Here is a 19,400-nt window from a genome sequence, read left to right on the forward strand (position 1 = left end):
GTTGAGTAGAATGTGGTCATTATTTTGATGTAACTCTTGTAATCACTGTTTCAATGATCTATCACTATTATTTTATCTCTTTATTCTTGTAAGTGAAAGCGAGAGTTCAAATGTAGAATAATATTCTAAGTCTTCAACTATATTTACTATAAAATAAAAGAGTATTTATATGTTGAATGAAGGTGTTCTTTTTTGGAGCTTTGGACTCTTCAACTAATTCAGAAATGCTTGAGTTGTACACGTTGTTATTAGACTGTTATATTCTGGAGGGGACAAGTCAAGAGTAATATTATTAGATCAGTCCTAAAAAAATTGTTTATACATTATTATTCATTTTCTTTCAACTGTAATTTATTTAGATCCAAAGTAGAGATTAGTTACTAAATTAGCTGGAAATGAAGAAAATGAGGAAAAACTCAAATAGTTATCTTGTTCTCTTAATTGAATCGCAATTAAACTCGGCCAATTGTATATCTATTTTATTCAAACGATTGAGTCGAATACAACAAAAATTATACTGCATATACTTTGACAAATCATGCACTCAACCCCATCTCAATATGGTACAGCAGAGAGTCACACAAAATTTCTAGACAAATAGCCTATACAGGCACATTAAAAGGATACTCTTTTGGGTATCTTTTAGTACTGTCTCTAATAAACCTCTCTTGTTCTTGCAAATTTGATGGAATTTTATCATAAACATCACCAAATAAGTCTCTCAATGGAGGTTTCTCCACTTTCTCTGCAGTTTGGATTGCTTCCACTACCTAAGATATCAAAAAACAGGACAAAAACAATCATATTAATAAATTTTTTTGGCAGTTTTAGTACAAAATAACGCGATGTTGGTTGAATCTTTAACCTGTTTTCTGATGTTTCCGCGGAGTTCAGTTTCATTTTGATCACCCCACCAGTCATTTCTCTGAATCCATTTTCTAAATCTGGTTATGGGGTTTTTTTCTGTTCTCCATTGCTCTATTTCCTTTACACAACGATACTTTGTTGAATCATCAGACGTTGAATGGTGGCTTACTCTATATGTCATGGCCTGTACAGAGTTATACTAAGTTAAATCCTTTTTTGTTCATTTTCACCCTTACTGCTCGAATAAGTAGGTAGTTTAGACAAATACGACTACTAAATACATGTCGTCTAACAGGGTTTTAAGACGACAGGTAAAATATGAACAAGAGGTAGTAACAGAGTAGTTAAATTTCACCTCAACTAATATTGGTCTTTGTTCCTTTATTGCCATTTGACGTGCAGCGCGAATAGCACTGTAAACTGCTAGAGCATCATTGCCATCAACGCGAATGCTTCTGATTCCATATGCTTGACCCTTAATAGCAATTCCATCACCTGAAATTGAAAAGAATACAAGATATTTCAATATTTCGCGTTGTTGTAAAGACATAAATTGAATAAACAAGTTTAGTATTTACTTCGAAATTGTTCTGTTACAGGAGTGCTAATGGCCCATCCATTGTTGCGGCAAAGAAAAATGACAGGGGATTCCATTACTGCTGCGAAATTTAAACCAGCATGGAAATCACCCTGCAAATTGAAAGAAGTTAAAAGGATTCATTAATTCCATCTAATGAAGAAGCTCGTGGTAATAATAGCGTTACATATCTCATATCGTATTTGTTAAGTGACCATATGAGAAATTAAAATGTATGTGATTTTATCACCTCACTAGTGCTACCATCACCAAAATAAACCACAACACAAGCTTCCTTTTTATCCATTTTCAGAGAGTATGCCACACCAGCAGCCTGTGGAAGCTGTGTGCTGAAACCAACCAAAAAAAAATGAAATTTGCAGCTGTGAATCGCGCAAGATTCTAAATGTAATACTTGGAAAATTAGGGTAAAGGATTTGAAAAAATCATACGCGAGAGGAGAGGAAACAGTGAAGTAATTGAGCTTATTAGAACCATAATGTATAGGCATTTGCCTGCCTTTTCCATAATCATTTTTATTTCCGAATAATTGGTCTGCAAATTCTTCAAGAGTGAAACCGCGCCATAGAAGAACTCCTGGTTCCCTATACTGCAATACACATAACCAGAAATTTCAATCTTTTTATATGTTCCGCGCCATTGAATGATATTTTTGATTGAAAGGACTAAACTGTTTGACAAAAGAGTCAAAATCAGCACCATACTGATTATTTGGCCACTTTATGAAAAAACATAATATTTTTTAAATTAAACATCGAGATGAAATAAGTCATGGGACCAGCAAACAGAACTAAGATGTTCTTGTTCTGAATATAAACTACACTCAAGTAAGGCTGATCTTTCACAAGAACTCGTATCGATTAGAATTAGGAAGACAAAAATTCACAAAGTACCTGAGGCAACACAATGTCATCTGAAGTGAGTGCAGCAGCAGAAGCTATGTTAATAGCTTCTTCTCCAGTACTTGTTAAGTAGAAAGATAACCTCCCCTGCCTTTGTGCTTCATAAAAAATTGTGTCCATTATTTGAAGTGCTACCATAGTTGAATACATATTTACTGCTAGTCCTTTCTTCACCTAACATAATTCGATCTACAATGTTAAATATTGACAATTTTACAGATTATTAATCGTTCCACCATCTTCTTGAACAAGTGTTACATTATATTTGATAGTTTAGAGTTCTAAGAGTAGTTCGAATATAACAAATTTGAATTTATGGAAAATTAAACATGTTGAGTCGTATACCTGCTCAAATATACTGCCTGGAATTAGATCGCCATCATCATCAAGGACTCGATAGCAAGGTAGCCTCTTTTCGAATGATTCTGAGATGAACTTCATTCGAGTTGTGATTGGAATCCTTCCTCCAGGGAAATTCAAGGTTTGCTGATTCAATAGTAAGAGTTCGTTTGAGTTAGCTGATTAAAAATAGTTATGCGAAAATGGGGACCATCCTCTCGGCTCAAGTATTAATCCTCAATGATCGATAGTGTAAGTATTAATGTGATGAGAATACTTTTAGCCAAGTAATTTTGAGGAAGTAAAAATGTTTTTTCTATAAAAAGTGCTTAGTTTAGAAAATTAAGGTGTTGCTTTTTTTAGGAATAAATAAGCTTTTTTGAATAGTAGCATAAATTCATTTTCAAAAGCTGAAAATTGTTATAAATACATTGAATTAAGTGGATAATCCATAAGGTTGGTACATGAACAACCATTCATATTCACTAGGTGACATGAACCTTTTTGGATAAAAATGTATCTATTTATTATGATACTTAATATGGTAACCTTTGGAGTGATTTCTCACTCTATAAATAGGGTTGTTCATTCACTATTGTAATATATACATATGAGACTTGAATACACTTGAATAATAAGAAAATTTCTCTTCTTCTATCTACATCTCTTCTCTTCTTCTCTTTATAATTATATCTCTTATGAGCTTGATTTTATAACACGTTATCAGCACGAGTCTCTAGCCAATTAAGATTGAGTTTTACTTTTTCTTTAACTCATGTTTTGGTTGATCTCATTATGAAGATCAAAGTATTATATGCATAAAATCAGGTATGTATTTTCTAGAATATTTTTATGATTTAGAATAAAATAGTATTCAATCACTAACAATTATCAGGAACCGAAGATATATACTACTATTGGTTGAATATGACATGCTATACAAAATTTCTTAAATAGAAGAAGGTATAAAATTTTAATAGCATGAATTTGAATGTTATTTTGATTGTTTTGAAGACTCAAAGGATGAGTCATGTTGTACTTCGATTTATTATACCGTTGGTTAAGGGTAAGACGATGAATTCAAGTTTCATCGCACCAAAAGGGTAAGATATCAGGTTAAAGTCCGGATGCACCATAATGAAAAATATTTGAGGATAAGACGATAGATTCAAGTTCTATCACACCAAAAGGGTAAGACATCAATTTGAGTTTTGATGCACCGTGATTGGGTTCAAGTCCCATAGAATTATGGCGTAAAACGCCTTATATGGATAAGACATTGAGTTTGAGTCAATGCACCATAATGATGATATAATGATGACTAGGCTTTGATGAAAAGTCTTGAAATTCGTTCTATTGAATTTGCTTCATTCCTTGAAAAGAATGTGGTAGCAACATGTAATAACTCTGAAATCCGCTTGTTAACTTGCTCCATTCAATCATACGAATGTGGTAGCAGTGAATGTTAGTCTGAAAGATGACAAATGATTAATGATATGAATAAGGGCGTGGAGGGACATAAATATAATAGTCATCATTGTGGTAATTATAAAAGGAAGAACACTATGGGTTCTCCAAATAGTCCTTCAAAATGTGAAGGCAGTTTTCATTATCAAAATGGTATGAAAGGACATTGGACTTGTGAATGTTATCGACCCAATAATTTATAAATCCTCCATCAAAAGACAAGAAGATAAAGTGATGGTACACTTGATCTTTCAAAGTGATGTTGAGGTGTGTCATGGAAATATGATGAATTTTAAAGCCATGACAATGTGCTTATAATGCAAATTTATGAAGTACATATAAATAATTAGTCCAATCCTTGAAGAGAATGTGACTTGTAATGAGTATCGTGAATGCTCGACCATTCTATAAGAGAATGGGTCCAGATGTGATAAAATCATTATGGGTTGGATATATGTCACAACTCACCTCTATGGAAGGTTTGAGAAAAAATGATACATGTCACTTCTCATCTTTACGGGTGATTTGAGAGCAAATAAATTTTATTTAGCAGAAATGGCTAATTGTATTGTACGGTTTATATGTCACTATGGTATGAACTACCGAAAGGGCAAAAGAAAGAAATAGTTTTTGCCTATAAGGATTGTGGTCATTATTGTGTGGCAATACAAATTTGTCATTGGTTGTGTACCTATGGTACAACAAAAGTAAAGCAAGAAAGACGTCTTGCTCGTAATGATTTTGACCATGAAATAATAATATAATTTCCTCCTTGAAGGAGATGCTCACCATAGGGATGTTGTCATGCAATATGTGATAGTACACAAAATTAATTGCAAGCTCTAACGAGTTGTGCTATTATCAGAGGAATAATATTGGGGTTGTAGTAAGTCTCAAAAGAAACTTTTTAAGTTTCGGATGAATGAAAATAAATATTGAGACTATAAATCACTACAACCGAAAAGGGTTATAATGTTTATGTAAAAGATTACCCCACTTTTTCTCTTGTTTGTTCCATACAAACATGTACATGCTGATGAAATCACATGTAAAAGTAAATTATAAGTGTACTAAAATAAAGATCAGTTGGCATGACTGGTTGACCATTCCGATTAAATGTAATGCAAACGTGATTGAGAATTCAGATGATTTATATGATGAAGAAATAAAGATTCTTCAAGAATTCTCTTGTGTTGCTTGTTCTCTTGATAAAATGATCATTGTACCAGCTAAGGTCGGGACTGTAATCCCCTAAAAATTTTTGGAACATATAAAAGGGTGAATATGGGCCCGTTCACCTGTCATGTGGATCATTTGCAACTATATGATTGATGCATCTATGCGATGGTCACATGTATTTTGTTGTCAGCTTACAAATTGATTTTTGTAAGGTTGTTTGCTCAAATTGTTAAAATTAAGAGCATAGTTCCAAACTATGAAATTATATTGATAATGCTGGTTGATTTAGCAGAAATTGTATGCCTCCAATTATAGCTAAATCATGGTTATGAGAACAAAACTCCCAAATAAGATTTAGTATGAGATAATTTTATATAACATGTAGCAACACATGTATGCATCAAACCAACAAGGTTTCCCCATTAAAATTGGTTCAGGGTCAGGAACCATATAATTTTCATCTAACATGTTGATTGTGCGGTTATGATTTTAATTGTTCCACCACGCACAAAGATGAACTTCCAAATAAGGTTGGAATGAATGTTAGATTTTCTAACATTAGGGGGAGAGATGATTGACAGCTGAAAATTATGTGTGAGGTTAATTATGAATTATCTAGATCCTCGTTAAAATAAATATGTGAACTTAAAGTTTAAGGGATAATTCATTTGCATAATGTTGCAAATCAATTGCCAGATGAATGCACTGACCCTATGATATAATTCAGCTGCAAATGCTCCAATATGAAGTCCTTGAAGGACAGAGTCTATGATACGCCGGAAGCGTAATAGACCAATCGATTCCAAATATAAAATTCCTTGAAGAAGGAAGGAGCAAATGATTAATATAGTCATGATAATGAGGCAAGTGCTATAAAAGAGCACATTGACATAACACTTCATAAAATCTTGAAAAAGGTTCAGGTACCTGAAATAATGAAAAATGAAGAGATCTCGATAAGTTATGTCTTGTTGGAATCGATATCAAATAACCGTCGACGGTATCTTTGATACGAGGTAGCGCTCAATGATATAAATTGTGACGAGGATCTTGAATTCAAATCTGTCATATAGTATGGACAGATAAATGGTTGACCAAGTAAAATGCACAATTCAAGTATATTTTGTTTCACTTAGAAAAGTGACATTTTGGACTGGTAGTCCATAATTCAAGGTATATTGTCAGTGGGGTACAAATAAATTATTATGCGATAGTATAACCGTAATATATCAAATACGATTTGTGCCTTGGGGCATAAAAGTTTATCGCAAAATCCTGACATTATTGGAGATGTTTTCTCCTTTGGTGGATGAAATGAGGTTTGTTTTGATCTGGCAACATATGAAAACTTGAATGCATGTAAATGAATAATTGTAATGTCTAGCTAGACAATGAAGGTTATATGAAAATCCTTGAAACAATCGAGGTGTCTGAAGCATATAAGAGTTTGAAAGAAACTTTTCCAATAAAGCGTCAAGAATCCTTATATGGATTGAAATAGTCAAGGAAGAAAAAGGGTACAAAAGAATGACCCTAATAGTCCTTGTATTTTTATGAAAAGGTCTTGGTAAGACAAAATTTTGTCTAGACCTACAGATTGTTAATTTGACAAATAAAGTATTTGTCTAACAGTGCACATACACTGAAAAAATTTTGATGCAATTTTATGTGGATATATCGCATTCATTGAGTACCCCAATGATTATGAGATCACTTGACATAAATGATGATTCAGTTTGATCTCAAAAGAAGGATAAGAGTTTCTTGGTGATGAAACTCTATCTTGGTGCAATCAGGGCACTAGTGCATCTTACTAACAATATTTGACTAGATATTTGTTTTGCAGTAAATTTACTGGCAAGATTCAGTTTCTCCCCGATAAAGAACATTGAAATGGTGTTGAACACATGATTGAATATCCTCAAAGGACCATAGTTATGGGCTTATTCTATTCCGAGGAATCCAAAACAAAATTGATTGGTTACGCAGATGCAGAATATTTATCTGATCCGCATAAAGTTCTATCTCAATCACGCTATGTGTTTGCATGTGGAGGCACAATAATATCCTGGGGATCAATGAAGCAAATGTTGCTCTGCAGAAATAAAAGTCCTTTATGAAGCAAGTCAAAAGCGCGTCTGGTTGAGATAAATGACACACCATATTCAAGAAATGTGTGGGTTTTCTTTAAAAAAAGAATATACCAACCACAATGTACAAAGATTGGAGACATCATCACAAGAAATCAAGTGATGTTTTAATCAGGGGGAGTACAATACGCGTTGCACTTTTTTTCCCTTGATCGAGGTTTTTTTCCATTGGGTTTTCCTGGCAAGGTTTTTAATGAGGCAACAAATGGTGCGTATCAAAAGATATGTGTACTCTTTTTCCTTCACTAGAGTTTTTTCCCACAGGGTTTTTCCTAGTAAGGTTTTAACGAGGCACACTATCTATGGACATCCAAGGGGGAGTGTTATAAATACATTGAATTAAGTGGATAGTCCATAAGGTTGGTACATGAACAACCATTCATATTCATTAGATGACATGAACCTTTTTGGATAAGAATGTATCTATTTATTATGATACTTAATATGGTAACCTTTGGAGTGATTTCTCACTCTATAAATAGGGTTGTTCATTCACTATTGTAATATATACATATGAGACTTGAATACACTTGAATAATAAGAAAATTCCTCTTCTTCTATCTACATCTCTTCTCCTCTTCTCTTTATAATTATATCTCTTATGAGCTTGATTTTATAACAAAAATCTAATTTTTCTTTTTCAAAAATATTTTGAAACTACTTGTCCTAGCAAAAATTATTGTTTTTTAATATTGATAAAAGCATTTCTGGAAATGATTAGCCAAAATAATATTTAATGTCCAAAAGCATGCACTTGGGATTTTTTTATTTTTTTTTAAATAAGCAAATTGGAAACTTGGCAAACAAGCTTGGTGATGGTAAACACTTTTATGTTGACAAGTACAGAAATATTTTTGAATTTATTTACGAGTTATATAATTTAAGAGTACTTTTTACGTAAAAATGACGAATAACAAAAATAAAATAAAGATAATATAAGATATTAGAAAATTTTCAAAAGATATAAAAGATGATTATGTAAAACTTGATCAATCATGTCAAATGACAAGTTAGAGATATAGCCTTTTTAAAAAAATTTATCGAGTTTCTCTTTTACTCATCTCTTAAAAATAGTAATGAAATTTTTTTAAAATTATTTTTCCCTCACTTTTCTCTTAAGATATAATCTCTTTTCATTAAATATTAACATTTTAAAGTATTTGTAATCTTCCAGAACAATTACTACTAAGAATAAATAAATATTTTTTTCTTAAAGTTATACAATAATAATAATTTGACACAATTATTTTTAAAAGTCACCATAAGTAATACGTGAAATTGAAATGCGAAATATAGTTAGGCGTCAAAACCACAAAAAATAATTCACTAGATAATTGAAAGAGACAAAATACTTCCTTTGTGGAATTAAATAAACGAGTAAATTTGTGTCATGTAGCAAATCACATCACTGAATAATAATAGTTTGCCTTGTCATAATTCATTATTTAATGTTAAGGAAAACAGTAAAGAATGTAGCTTACACTCTTGTACAATAATTTCTACTTAATCATCACAATTTTTTTAATATTTTAAATTTATCTTAAAAAATTTGTGTGAAGACATGTAATATCAATACTATAAATTATTTGCTTAATACTTTATGTAGCCATTGATATTATCAAGTGCACCTAAGTCCCTCCTACACGTTTCATTTTATATGTTATAAAATAATAATAATAATAATTTCAAAATAATTGAAATTGGTTATTTTTGGCTTTCATATTATAGCATAATTATAATCACATACAATTTTGAAAAGAAATAAACTCTTTAAACATGGAAATTGTGGGTTAAATATGTAATTACAATATATCAAAAGTAATTTTAATATTCGGTGGTAACTTGTCATGTCACTATAACTCTTTAAGAGAATCCAAATATAAATGCGTGGTAGATATTTTTGGCATGATTTATAAATAAACATTTGGATTTGATTTAAAATTTATAAATAAATATTTCAATTTTGAATATACATATTTAAGCATTTTAACTCGTTTTATTGTGTTAATTAAAATACTTCAACTAACAAATTGATCTTCTAGATGTGCAACTTCAAAATTTATGCCACATTAATTAGTATTGGATATCCACAAGATACGATGAAAACAAGTTGGAGTATTTGGTTATTAGGTGTGTTAGATAACATTAATATCATGTCTCGGCAACACTGACGAGAGGGTTGATGTGTGTTGGGTCAATTGTCATGACTTTCTTATAATAAATACGTTTTCTTCTTAGAAAAAAAATTTAGCAGTGGCTAGTCCTTTTCTAGTAGGAAAATATTTAGGATTTTATAAAAAGAGGTTTGATCCTTTTAACTTAATTAACATTTACAATATAGTCCTAGGGGCTTTGAGAATTACGGTTAGGGAGAGAATTTGTGTGATACAAGTGATATGTTATCAGTTGTATGAACCTTCTTATTTTCCGAGTGAATTTGTTGAGGTTATTTCTCTCTATTTACTGGATTGTTCATCCTCATTGTGGATGTACATCAAACCACGCTAAATTTTTATGTATTATGATATATTTCTTGTTTATCTTCTACACATGGTCAAATAACTCCTAATTATTTCAATCATAACAGCGCGGCGAGTTAGTTAAGATGTCTTTGCTATCGCTATAGCTTTTAGCATAATGGTAAGCGATTATCTAATAAGTGAGAGTATTAGATTCAAGATCATAGATTGGATTTCAAATGGCTACATATTGTATGAAACAGGTTTTAGAAAGGGGGATTGTCAGGTAATATCAGCCTATGGCAAATGGCTACATATTCAACATAACACTTACACGATAGACTTAATTCAGAAATAAAATTACGCGTGAGATTTTACCTGATCATCTTCGTTATAGTTATCAAGTTGCAGCTCTCCAGCTTTAATGGACTCAAAACATCTCTGCTGTACTGCATACTTTTTGGTGTAGTATTGTAGAAAATGAGTTAAGCTTCTTGATTTTGAAAACAACATCTCCATTAGTATTATTGAAATAATTCTTTTGAAGAAGAAGCTTCAAGCTTGAGAGCAGAAGGGGTTAAGCCCCAAGTGTATATGTACAAGTTTATGTTGCATTTAAATATTAATATATCCTCTATATGAACATATTTTAATTTAAAACGAAATTTAAGAAAAATAATAGTCTTACATAAAAATATTATTTAATTTTATTATTTTAACTAGTTCATTGTATATATTAGGAATGATGTCACTTTGCCTCAGCTGTAATTATTATAATAAAATATTCACTTTATTTGATATTTATTTTATAAAATATTAATTCAGTTTATATATATATGATTTATTTGTTTATACGGATCCGAAAATTCCAATATATATCCACGCAACATGAAATCTGTAACTTCTGGACCCTTTTTGAAACAATAATTTGCTTTTATTTGAAAGCAGAAAACATGTGTCGAAAAAATATTTGGAATAACGAGGCGTATGGGTTATCATTCATGTCATGTACTCAGTTTATTTTACTCGTTCGATTATTATAGTAAAAAAATATATATTTATTTTATTGTTTTAATATTATTTATTTATTTGTCAAATCATTTCTAAAATCTAAAATGGGATGTGCAAATTTGCAATAGAACACTAATATCAATTATTGTAATTATTTAATAAAATCAATAAAAAGGATCTCGAGATTATATACAGATCTTGTCCGTCGCTTTTTTAAAATCAAAACTGATTGATTGATGCACAATACGTCAATTGGGCATCGATTTATCAATCTTGGCCCTTGATTTTGGCCCAATTTATGAGTAGGTTTCAAAGTTGGGCTTGGAATCACTGGGTTCACTTAGTTAATGAGCCCAATCTCAATTTATCGACTAATTATGCAACTTTTTATGTAGGCTGACCCAATTTCTCATCAAGATGGCAAAGCCCAATTTCATCTTCTTTTTAGGGAAATTTACATAAATTAATACATTTTAAAAAATAATTACTGATTTTAGCGATACTTTTTAGTTATTATCATTTATAGCAATATTGTAATAAATTTGTAATATGTATTAAAAGTGAATTATACATTCAATATATTTGAATTATAATTGTTTTTGAAATATATTATGTTTGTTTGGTAAAAAATTGTCACATTATATTATAAGTGTATTAAAATGTGTGATAAATGTATTATCATCACTAAAACTTGCATTATATGTGAATAATAAATAGTTTTTTGTAATATATATTAAACTTGTATTATAAATGAATTAAAAGTGGTCAAGTGAAAAAAATGTTATTGCTATAAATGATAAAAAAAATTTATATATATATATATATATATATATATATATATATATATATATATATATATATATATATATATATATATGTAAGTTTTGCCTTTCTTTTTAACTATGAATTATCCAATTTTTCTTAAAACAGATAAATACAAATAAAATAATAATGTCCAAATATGATATCTCGTATATATTTTGCATTTGTTTTTCTCCTCCCACCAGATAGTTTATTCGTATGGTGACAATTTTGTGAATGCTGTTAATATCATGTCCATAATCATATGAGAACCGATTTTTTTTTTAATTAAGTTAAATAAATTAAAAGAAAATAATTGAAATTAAAATAAAAGAACTAACATTATATAATTCTCACCTATTTAAAAATGTTTGGGTGCAAACCTTATTTGATCTCCTTATGATGTCTGCCACATACTTCTTGACGTAGCAAAGCCGCAAAAAAATTCAAATCATTTTAATAAGAAAAGAAATAATTGCAAGCAATCAATTATAGTTCTTAAAAGAAACATATAGTATTTGAGACACACTAGTTATTGGTAATAATATTAAACGTAATTATTATTTTATGTTTGGATCTTAAATTTGAAAAAAAAAAGTTTAAAGTAAAGACTAACCGAAGTAGTAAAATTAAATAATTCATAAATAACATTTCACATTAATTATATTTTCTCCGTCCTCTCTATACACGTCGTAATTATAATTCACCATTCAGTACTCCAACCTCCCATATTTGTTGATTATTTAAAAATCCTTTTACGATAATATATTATGTTTCCATACTAAAATAAATTAAAAAAAGTTACGTTTGTTCTCTTATAAATTCATTTTTTTTAAAAAAAATATTCTAAAATCATATATGGAAAACATTTTTCATAACGAACACAATACATATAAGCTATGTTTGTTCATTTTTTGGTTGTATGGACTTTTATATAAAGAATACATACTTGATTGAAGCAGAATTTTTTAGAAAGACAAAAGACTCTTTTTATTGTAATAAATATCTCATAATGAGTTATGACATTTAACTATAAGAAATATATTAATAATGAAAAGATTAATACAAGAAAAATATAGTTTAAAAAGGGTAACGCATATTATACAATTATTTTATAATATTTTATTATAAAATTAATTATAGTATATAAAATTTATAAATTTTGAAATCGTACATCCGTTAATGTGTATTATTATTTATTTGAAAAAAAGATAGGCGTGCATTTGAGGTCTATGAAAAAAGAAAGGGAAAAAGCACGAGTACTCGCTCAATCAATGCTTGAAATTTTAGAGACATACTTATATTATACTAAGGTTCTATTACTCATGAACTTATTTTATAACTAATTTTCTATCGCTTTAACCTATGTGATGCTAGCTTGAAAAAAAGTCAATCAGTATTGAACCTACAAGATAGTGCCATGTAGATTGAAAAAAGATAAAAAATTATTAATAAAATAAATTTAGAAATATTAATACCTTAATATAATAAAATTGTATCTCTAAAATTACGGATATAGACGAGGGGGAAATTGTGAATTATCTCAAAAAGGACAAAGTGATTGTTTCAATGCCATAGAAAAAAGGAGAGTAATTATTTCCACATACTATGGACAAAAACGAGGAAATTCAGGACAAAAAGAGGTCCTACCCCCAACTACTTTGATGTTCATCATTAACAAATAGATGGAGCAATAGATTTTGTACACCACTAACAAAGTGTCGAGTTTCTAGAATATATTAATTTTTTTTAAAAAAAATAATTCGTTTCAATTTACGTGATATTTTTTATTTTGAGAAAGATTAAAAAAAATAAGAAAAACAATGATTTGTGTTTGGAGAAGGTTCAAATTGTTTCTTTTAGTACATCCTCGAGCGGTATTTGTTCAAATACAATAATAACACATTCAAGATTAAAAAAAATAAATAAATCACATCTTATACTTATTTAGGATAAAGAGATTGTTTCTCATGAGTTTTAATCTAAAAAAGAGATGAAACAAAAATAGTAATAGCAACTAAGTAATAAAAATAAGCAAAACGGAAGAGATTGACATATAATACTAAAAATTTTTACAAAGGAAATGTAAAAATTAAATTTATTCTCTAAGATCAAAAGGAAAAATGTTTGAGAATCTACTAACCCTTTGCTTTGATACTTGACCACCATATCTTTACGTTAAGGGACATGTTTTCGGTGAGTTAAAGTTGTTTCGTCCTACCTTATCACCTTACCTCTCTCCCAGACTTTTTAGGCATACATCTTCCTCTCCCTAGGCCTACCACAGTCATCCTTTCATAGTTTTTTACTAAAGTATAAATCTGTGAATTTTTTTAATATTTATCCTAATCATCTTAATCTTATCCACATCGAGGACATTCCTACCTTAGACTAAATTTCTTCATTTATGATTTTATCACTCGTGGTATTTCGACAATTTAGTCCAAATACATTTTAAAAATTACAAAAATGATGTATTAAGTTTGTCAAATTGAACATCTGTATCTCCATTAGATATTCAACAAACCGTGGTTATTAAATTCAACGATAAATGTGTATTTTTTTTTAAAAAAAATATATAAATTCACATTTGAAAGTGCAATTTTTACAACTTATTTTTTATTTAATTTTATTTGCTGTAGTAGTTTTTTATATTGTCATGTGTATGTGAAAAGATTTGACGAAACTTACCATATATAATTTAACAACCAAAGATTGTAAAAAAAAAAAAATTACGAAGACTAGGAGTGCTTACTTTTGAAAAATTTAGTTAACGCTAAGTAGATATAGTAAATTTTAAGAGCTTGTTTGAATTAACTTTTTAAATCAAAAAATGCATAGTTAGATTCAAAATAAAATTAGGAAGAATCATACTTTTAATTTTCACTCATTTTAAATAATTCTAAATTTAGAATCAATTATTAAATCAATCTATAAAAGTCTTTTAAGTCATATATAAAAGGGACATTATTGTCATTTTGTCCGAAAGATTGATACAGAAATTAATACTGTATTCAGAGCATTTTGTGGTTCATATTATTGTAGTAGATTATTCTTTCGGTTTACACTTTAAATTACGTTTGGCAACTTTTCCTTTTTAGAATACTAATTTTCCACACCTCTTTTTGTTTCAAAATAATTTTAAAAAGCAAAGACCTACCCTGTATTCAATGTTAGATGTACACTTTCTATTTTACTTAATAACTAAGAAATTACTCATAACTTGATTCATTTTATTATTTTACACTTTGTTTATATTACATTACTTTTCGAAAAAAGAAATTCTCAGTTCTTCGAAATCTGTTTAGACTTCCAAAAGTCTTATTTTATGGAGTTAAAATGGAAAAAAACTAATTTAATTCCATCTTGATTTTATATGTGATAAATATTTTTAACAAGATGTTCATCTAATATGAGACAGAGAAAATTAGTACTCTTTCGGTTTTATTTTATGTGGCACTATTTTCTTTTTGGTTAGTCCCAAAAAGAATATTACATTTCTTTATATGGTAAGTATTTAAATGTATAATTTCTTTTTTACCCTTGTTGGTCTCACTTAATTTTAAAAAGGGAAAATTACGTGGATAAGTAAACTTATATTATTTAATTACTCATCATAGCTACAGTTTGATATAATTACCACTCACGACTAACATTATGCATTAATTACGTGGGCTAATTCGAGTTTGTATAATTAGTCATGTTTCTATATGTATAATTCGCCAAGATATACATATAAATATGTATAATATACAGTTTTTAACCTATATACATATACAATTCACCTCTCTCCCACTATATGCCCTCTCTCAATTACCTCTCTCCTCCCTCTCTCAATCTCGCTCGCCTCTCTCCTCCCTCCCCCAATCTCGCTTGCCATTTATACAAATGTATATGTATAATCAATAGTTATATACAATTATATACATATACAATTCACCTCTCTCCCACTCTCTGCCCTCTCTCGCTCGCCTCTCTCCTCTCTCTCCCAGTTTTGCTCGCCTTTCTCCTCCCTTTCTCAATCTCTCTTGCCATATATACAATTACATATGTATAATATACAATTATCTAACCAATATACATATACAATTTGCCTTTCTCTACTCTTTTTCCCTCTCTCTCGCCTCTCTACTCTCTCTCTCAGTCTCGCTCGCCTGTCTCCTCCAAATAACATGTAGTTAGAAATTGTAATTATCAAACTATAGCTATGGAGAGTAATTACTTATTTTTTTAATGGCTATATGTGAAAGTTTCACTTTTAAAAATAGTACTCAAATACGTTTATGAGGAGAGAGAGAAAAATAAGTTTATTATTGAATAATAATTTAATAAACATTTCAAAATCTGTATTTACTCTTAAATTTCGTGTCCGATCAAATATTGCCACACAAAATGGGACGGAGAGAGTAACAAACAAAAAGGTGCAGGCACATACTAATAAATACTTTGTTGTCATTAAAAAGAAAGTGACAAATGGACCATACAAAATTGATGAAGAAATTCCTCACACCTAAATTAAATATTACTCTCTTCATAAACTCATTTCCATTTCCTACTCTTAACCTTAATCAATCATGTTTGATCCAAGAAAACAAATACCCAATTTTCATAATCCTGTCACAACCTTTAATGACACTAATTGGGAACCTCACAATTTTGATTTCCATGTGTCACAAAAACATGGAAACATTCAATCTAAAGATCAAAAAATTGAAGATGATGATGAATCTGGTGCTTCATCACCAGCCTTATGGCAAAATAGTCCATCAAGAAGTCCAATAAATTATCGATCACTTTCGCCGAATTCTAGAACTCAAGCTATAGCTAGAGGGCAATGGGAACTTATGGAAATGGTCAAAAACATGCCTGAATCTTGTTTTGAGCTTTCTCTAAAGGATCTTGTCGAACAGACGAAATCCTTTGAATCTCAAGAAGAGTGTCTAATTAATAGTAATAGTGAGAAAAATCAAGCTATGATACAGAAGAGAGTGAATATTAAGAAGAATGAACAAATTAGGAAGGCGAAGATGATGATGAGAAGCAAGAGTATTGAAAATGGAGGGGTATTTATCAAAATGGTTACCCCTGTTTCTTTGAGATCAAAGAAGACGAAAAACAAGAATTCATCAGTAAATACAACTAGAGTTTCTCCAAAACCTGAAGAATGTGAAAATTCGACTTCGAAGAATTTGGAAAAAGATTGGTGGAAGAAGAGATTTTCTGGTTCAAGTAGCAGCAATAGTACTGGAAGCAGTGGCAGAAATAGCAGCAGAGGCAGCAGTACTAGTAGCAGAAACAATAACAACAGGTAGTACATATCTTCATTTCTTTATTTTTCAACGATGATGAATTAATTTTGATGCGTATGCACGATTTGAAGTTTAAAGATGTCTAAATTTTAATATAAATATAAGATCTACACCACCATCCAAAGGCCTAGATCTGTGCTTGATTTTTAGTACTAGTTCTGCTACATATAGCCTATGAATAGCATCCATTATTCGAGATTTCTTGATCGAACTAATTCAGATTTTTGCCACGTAAAATGCTCTACTACAAGGGAAGTGCTCTTTATGAATTTTCCAATATTCAAATTCAAAATCTTTAATTAAGAGCGAGACAATCTTATACTCAATATCAACAGAAAATCCTGTTTGCATACAAAACAATAGAGACGGAACAGAGAATTGAACTTTTATTTTGGATATAAGTCAATTCTGTTACACAATTTTATCTTATCATCGTTAGAAGCTTTGCGAATTTGGCAGATTACATGAAAGAAAAAGTACTTCCTCCATGTCAATCTATACGTTAGTATTTGACTTATTACAATTTTTTCTAAAAAAAGAAAGAGTAACAGAAAATTAATTTATATAAAAATGTGACATTCTTTTGAATAACTTACTAAAAAAAAAGCATGTTTGTAACATAGATTATTACTTTAGACAATCTTATTTTTTAGCATAATTTTATTTTTACTTACTTTATATATATATATATATATATATATATATATATATATATATATATGACATTATTGGAACGTCAAACCATCCACCCACCCACTGAGAAAAGGAAAAAGAGAAGAGTTTAAATTAAGAAACACCCATAAATATTTATTAAGAATTTTTTTTCTTCATGTAATGCAGGAAAAGGGAAGGGTTATTAAGCAGTTGTTGGTCAAGTTTATGCTTATCAGAGAAAAACAAAGTGATGACTGATTTAGATTGGTGATGATGCCACTTATCTCTCTCTATATATGTTTTGAGTCTTGTAAAACATATACTAATAATGATATATATGTTTGTATAGTTTTCTTTTAGACTATATATAGCTATAATATAGTCTTTTATTTCCTTTTTGTTTCTTGATTTGGCAAGCATTTATTTGTTATTTAGAACAATATTAAGTTGAAATTTGAGATCAATATATATTGGCAATGTACTATTATTGCATTGGAAGTAAAGAGATCTCAAAAGGACATTCTTTGAATTAGGTCTCATTTGTTTTCACTTAATGGAGATCTAGATTTTAATTATTTTGATTCAGCTCATTAACTATGTTTGCTTTTTTATGTCTGAATCTCAATCATTCAGATTCAACTCATTAAGTTCATTTGTTTTATTTTTTAAAAAATCCTCTTAATGAGTCTGAAAAGATCTAAATCAAATATGTAGGAGACTCTTGACAACATTCAGACTCATTTAGTAAGTTATCAAATAATAAATCATAAATTCTCTGATTTGGACATGCCTTTTACTCATAACTAAAAACTTTATTTCTCACTTTTTAATCAAACACCATCTTTTTTCGATTGCTAAGTTTTCATAAATCATTTGAAGTAGTTTTTTTTATATTAATAATTTTATTGTATTGATGTGTGTCAAGAACAATTGTTGCAATAATATTTTTGGTGTATTGTTGTTTATCAAAATTTTTGAATGAAAAATTAGTACTCCAAATCATGATTATCAAAACTTTTAAAACTTCTTTTTATATTAAAAGTGATATATTTTGTTGAAATGAAAATTTTATAATATTTTATTAATATAATGTCACTTCCACATTCAGACATTGAAAACAAACAACATTATATTTTGTGTTCAGATTTGGAGACCACATCTATATATTCAGATGTGTATTCAGATTAAAACACCCAAATCTTAATGCAAAACTTAATATTCAGATGTGTATTCAGATTTAGACCTCTTAATTTTAATGAAAACAAATAAGGCCTCGATCTTAGCACTTATCAATCTTTTCTTCATAATGACTGGCTTGTCTTGTAATGGCTTGAATGAGTAGAAATATACATATTTTGGGGCCTTTCGATGCAATCAACCTTTGTAGGTAGATACACGATAAGTGCATAACTTGTTTATTAATTAAATCTATCACATCTAAAATTAAGAGTAATTAGTTTAGATGTAGCTTATTATTAAACAAAATTAATTTAACCTTTGATTAAGATTTTTCTCTATTATGTACGTTAATAATTTTGTGCCTTTTTTTTTTTGGCTTAGATCGTGATTCTACTTCTGACTATATCCAAATGTTAGTTATTCTAATGCCAGCTTTTTTTTGATCTTTCTTTTTCTTCTAGATAAATTGTATAAAGTACAAGTTA

At 29.4% G+C, this 19,400-nt stretch overlaps 2 protein-coding genes across 2 annotated transcripts; one reads left to right on the forward strand and one right to left on the reverse strand.

The window, feature by feature from the left end:
- Positions 1-452: 452 nt before the first annotated feature.
- LOC101244007 (2-oxoisovalerate dehydrogenase subunit alpha 1, mitochondrial) lies at positions 453-10,572 on the reverse strand. Its single transcript, XM_004242007.5, has 9 exons — positions 10,340-10,572; positions 2,713-2,853; positions 2,359-2,541; positions 1,897-2,054; positions 1,695-1,794; positions 1,446-1,557; positions 1,223-1,362; positions 866-1,051; positions 453-770 (listed from the first exon to the last, which is right to left on the reverse strand). The coding sequence occupies exons 1-9, from the start codon at positions 10,478-10,480 to the stop codon at positions 603-605; spliced, it is 1,329 nt and encodes a 442-aa protein (XP_004242055.2). The 5' UTR covers positions 10,481-10,572; the 3' UTR covers positions 453-602.
- A 5,647-nt stretch (positions 10,573-16,219) lies between these two features.
- Positions 16,220-18,239, forward strand: LOC101243720 (uncharacterized). The gene is made up of 2 exons (XM_004242006.4): positions 16,220-17,081; positions 17,923-18,239. Exons 1-2 carry the CDS (start codon positions 16,348-16,350, stop codon positions 18,005-18,007), a joined length of 819 nt encoding a protein of 272 aa, XP_004242054.1. The 5' UTR covers positions 16,220-16,347; the 3' UTR covers positions 18,008-18,239.
- The last annotated feature ends 1,161 nt before the right edge of the window (positions 18,240-19,400 follow it).

The sequence above is a fragment of the Solanum lycopersicum genome, chromosome 6 (assembly GCF_036512215.1).
Source record: "Solanum lycopersicum chromosome 6, SLM_r2.1".
In the NCBI taxonomy this organism is placed as follows: Eukaryota; Viridiplantae; Streptophyta; class Magnoliopsida; order Solanales; family Solanaceae; genus Solanum; species Solanum lycopersicum.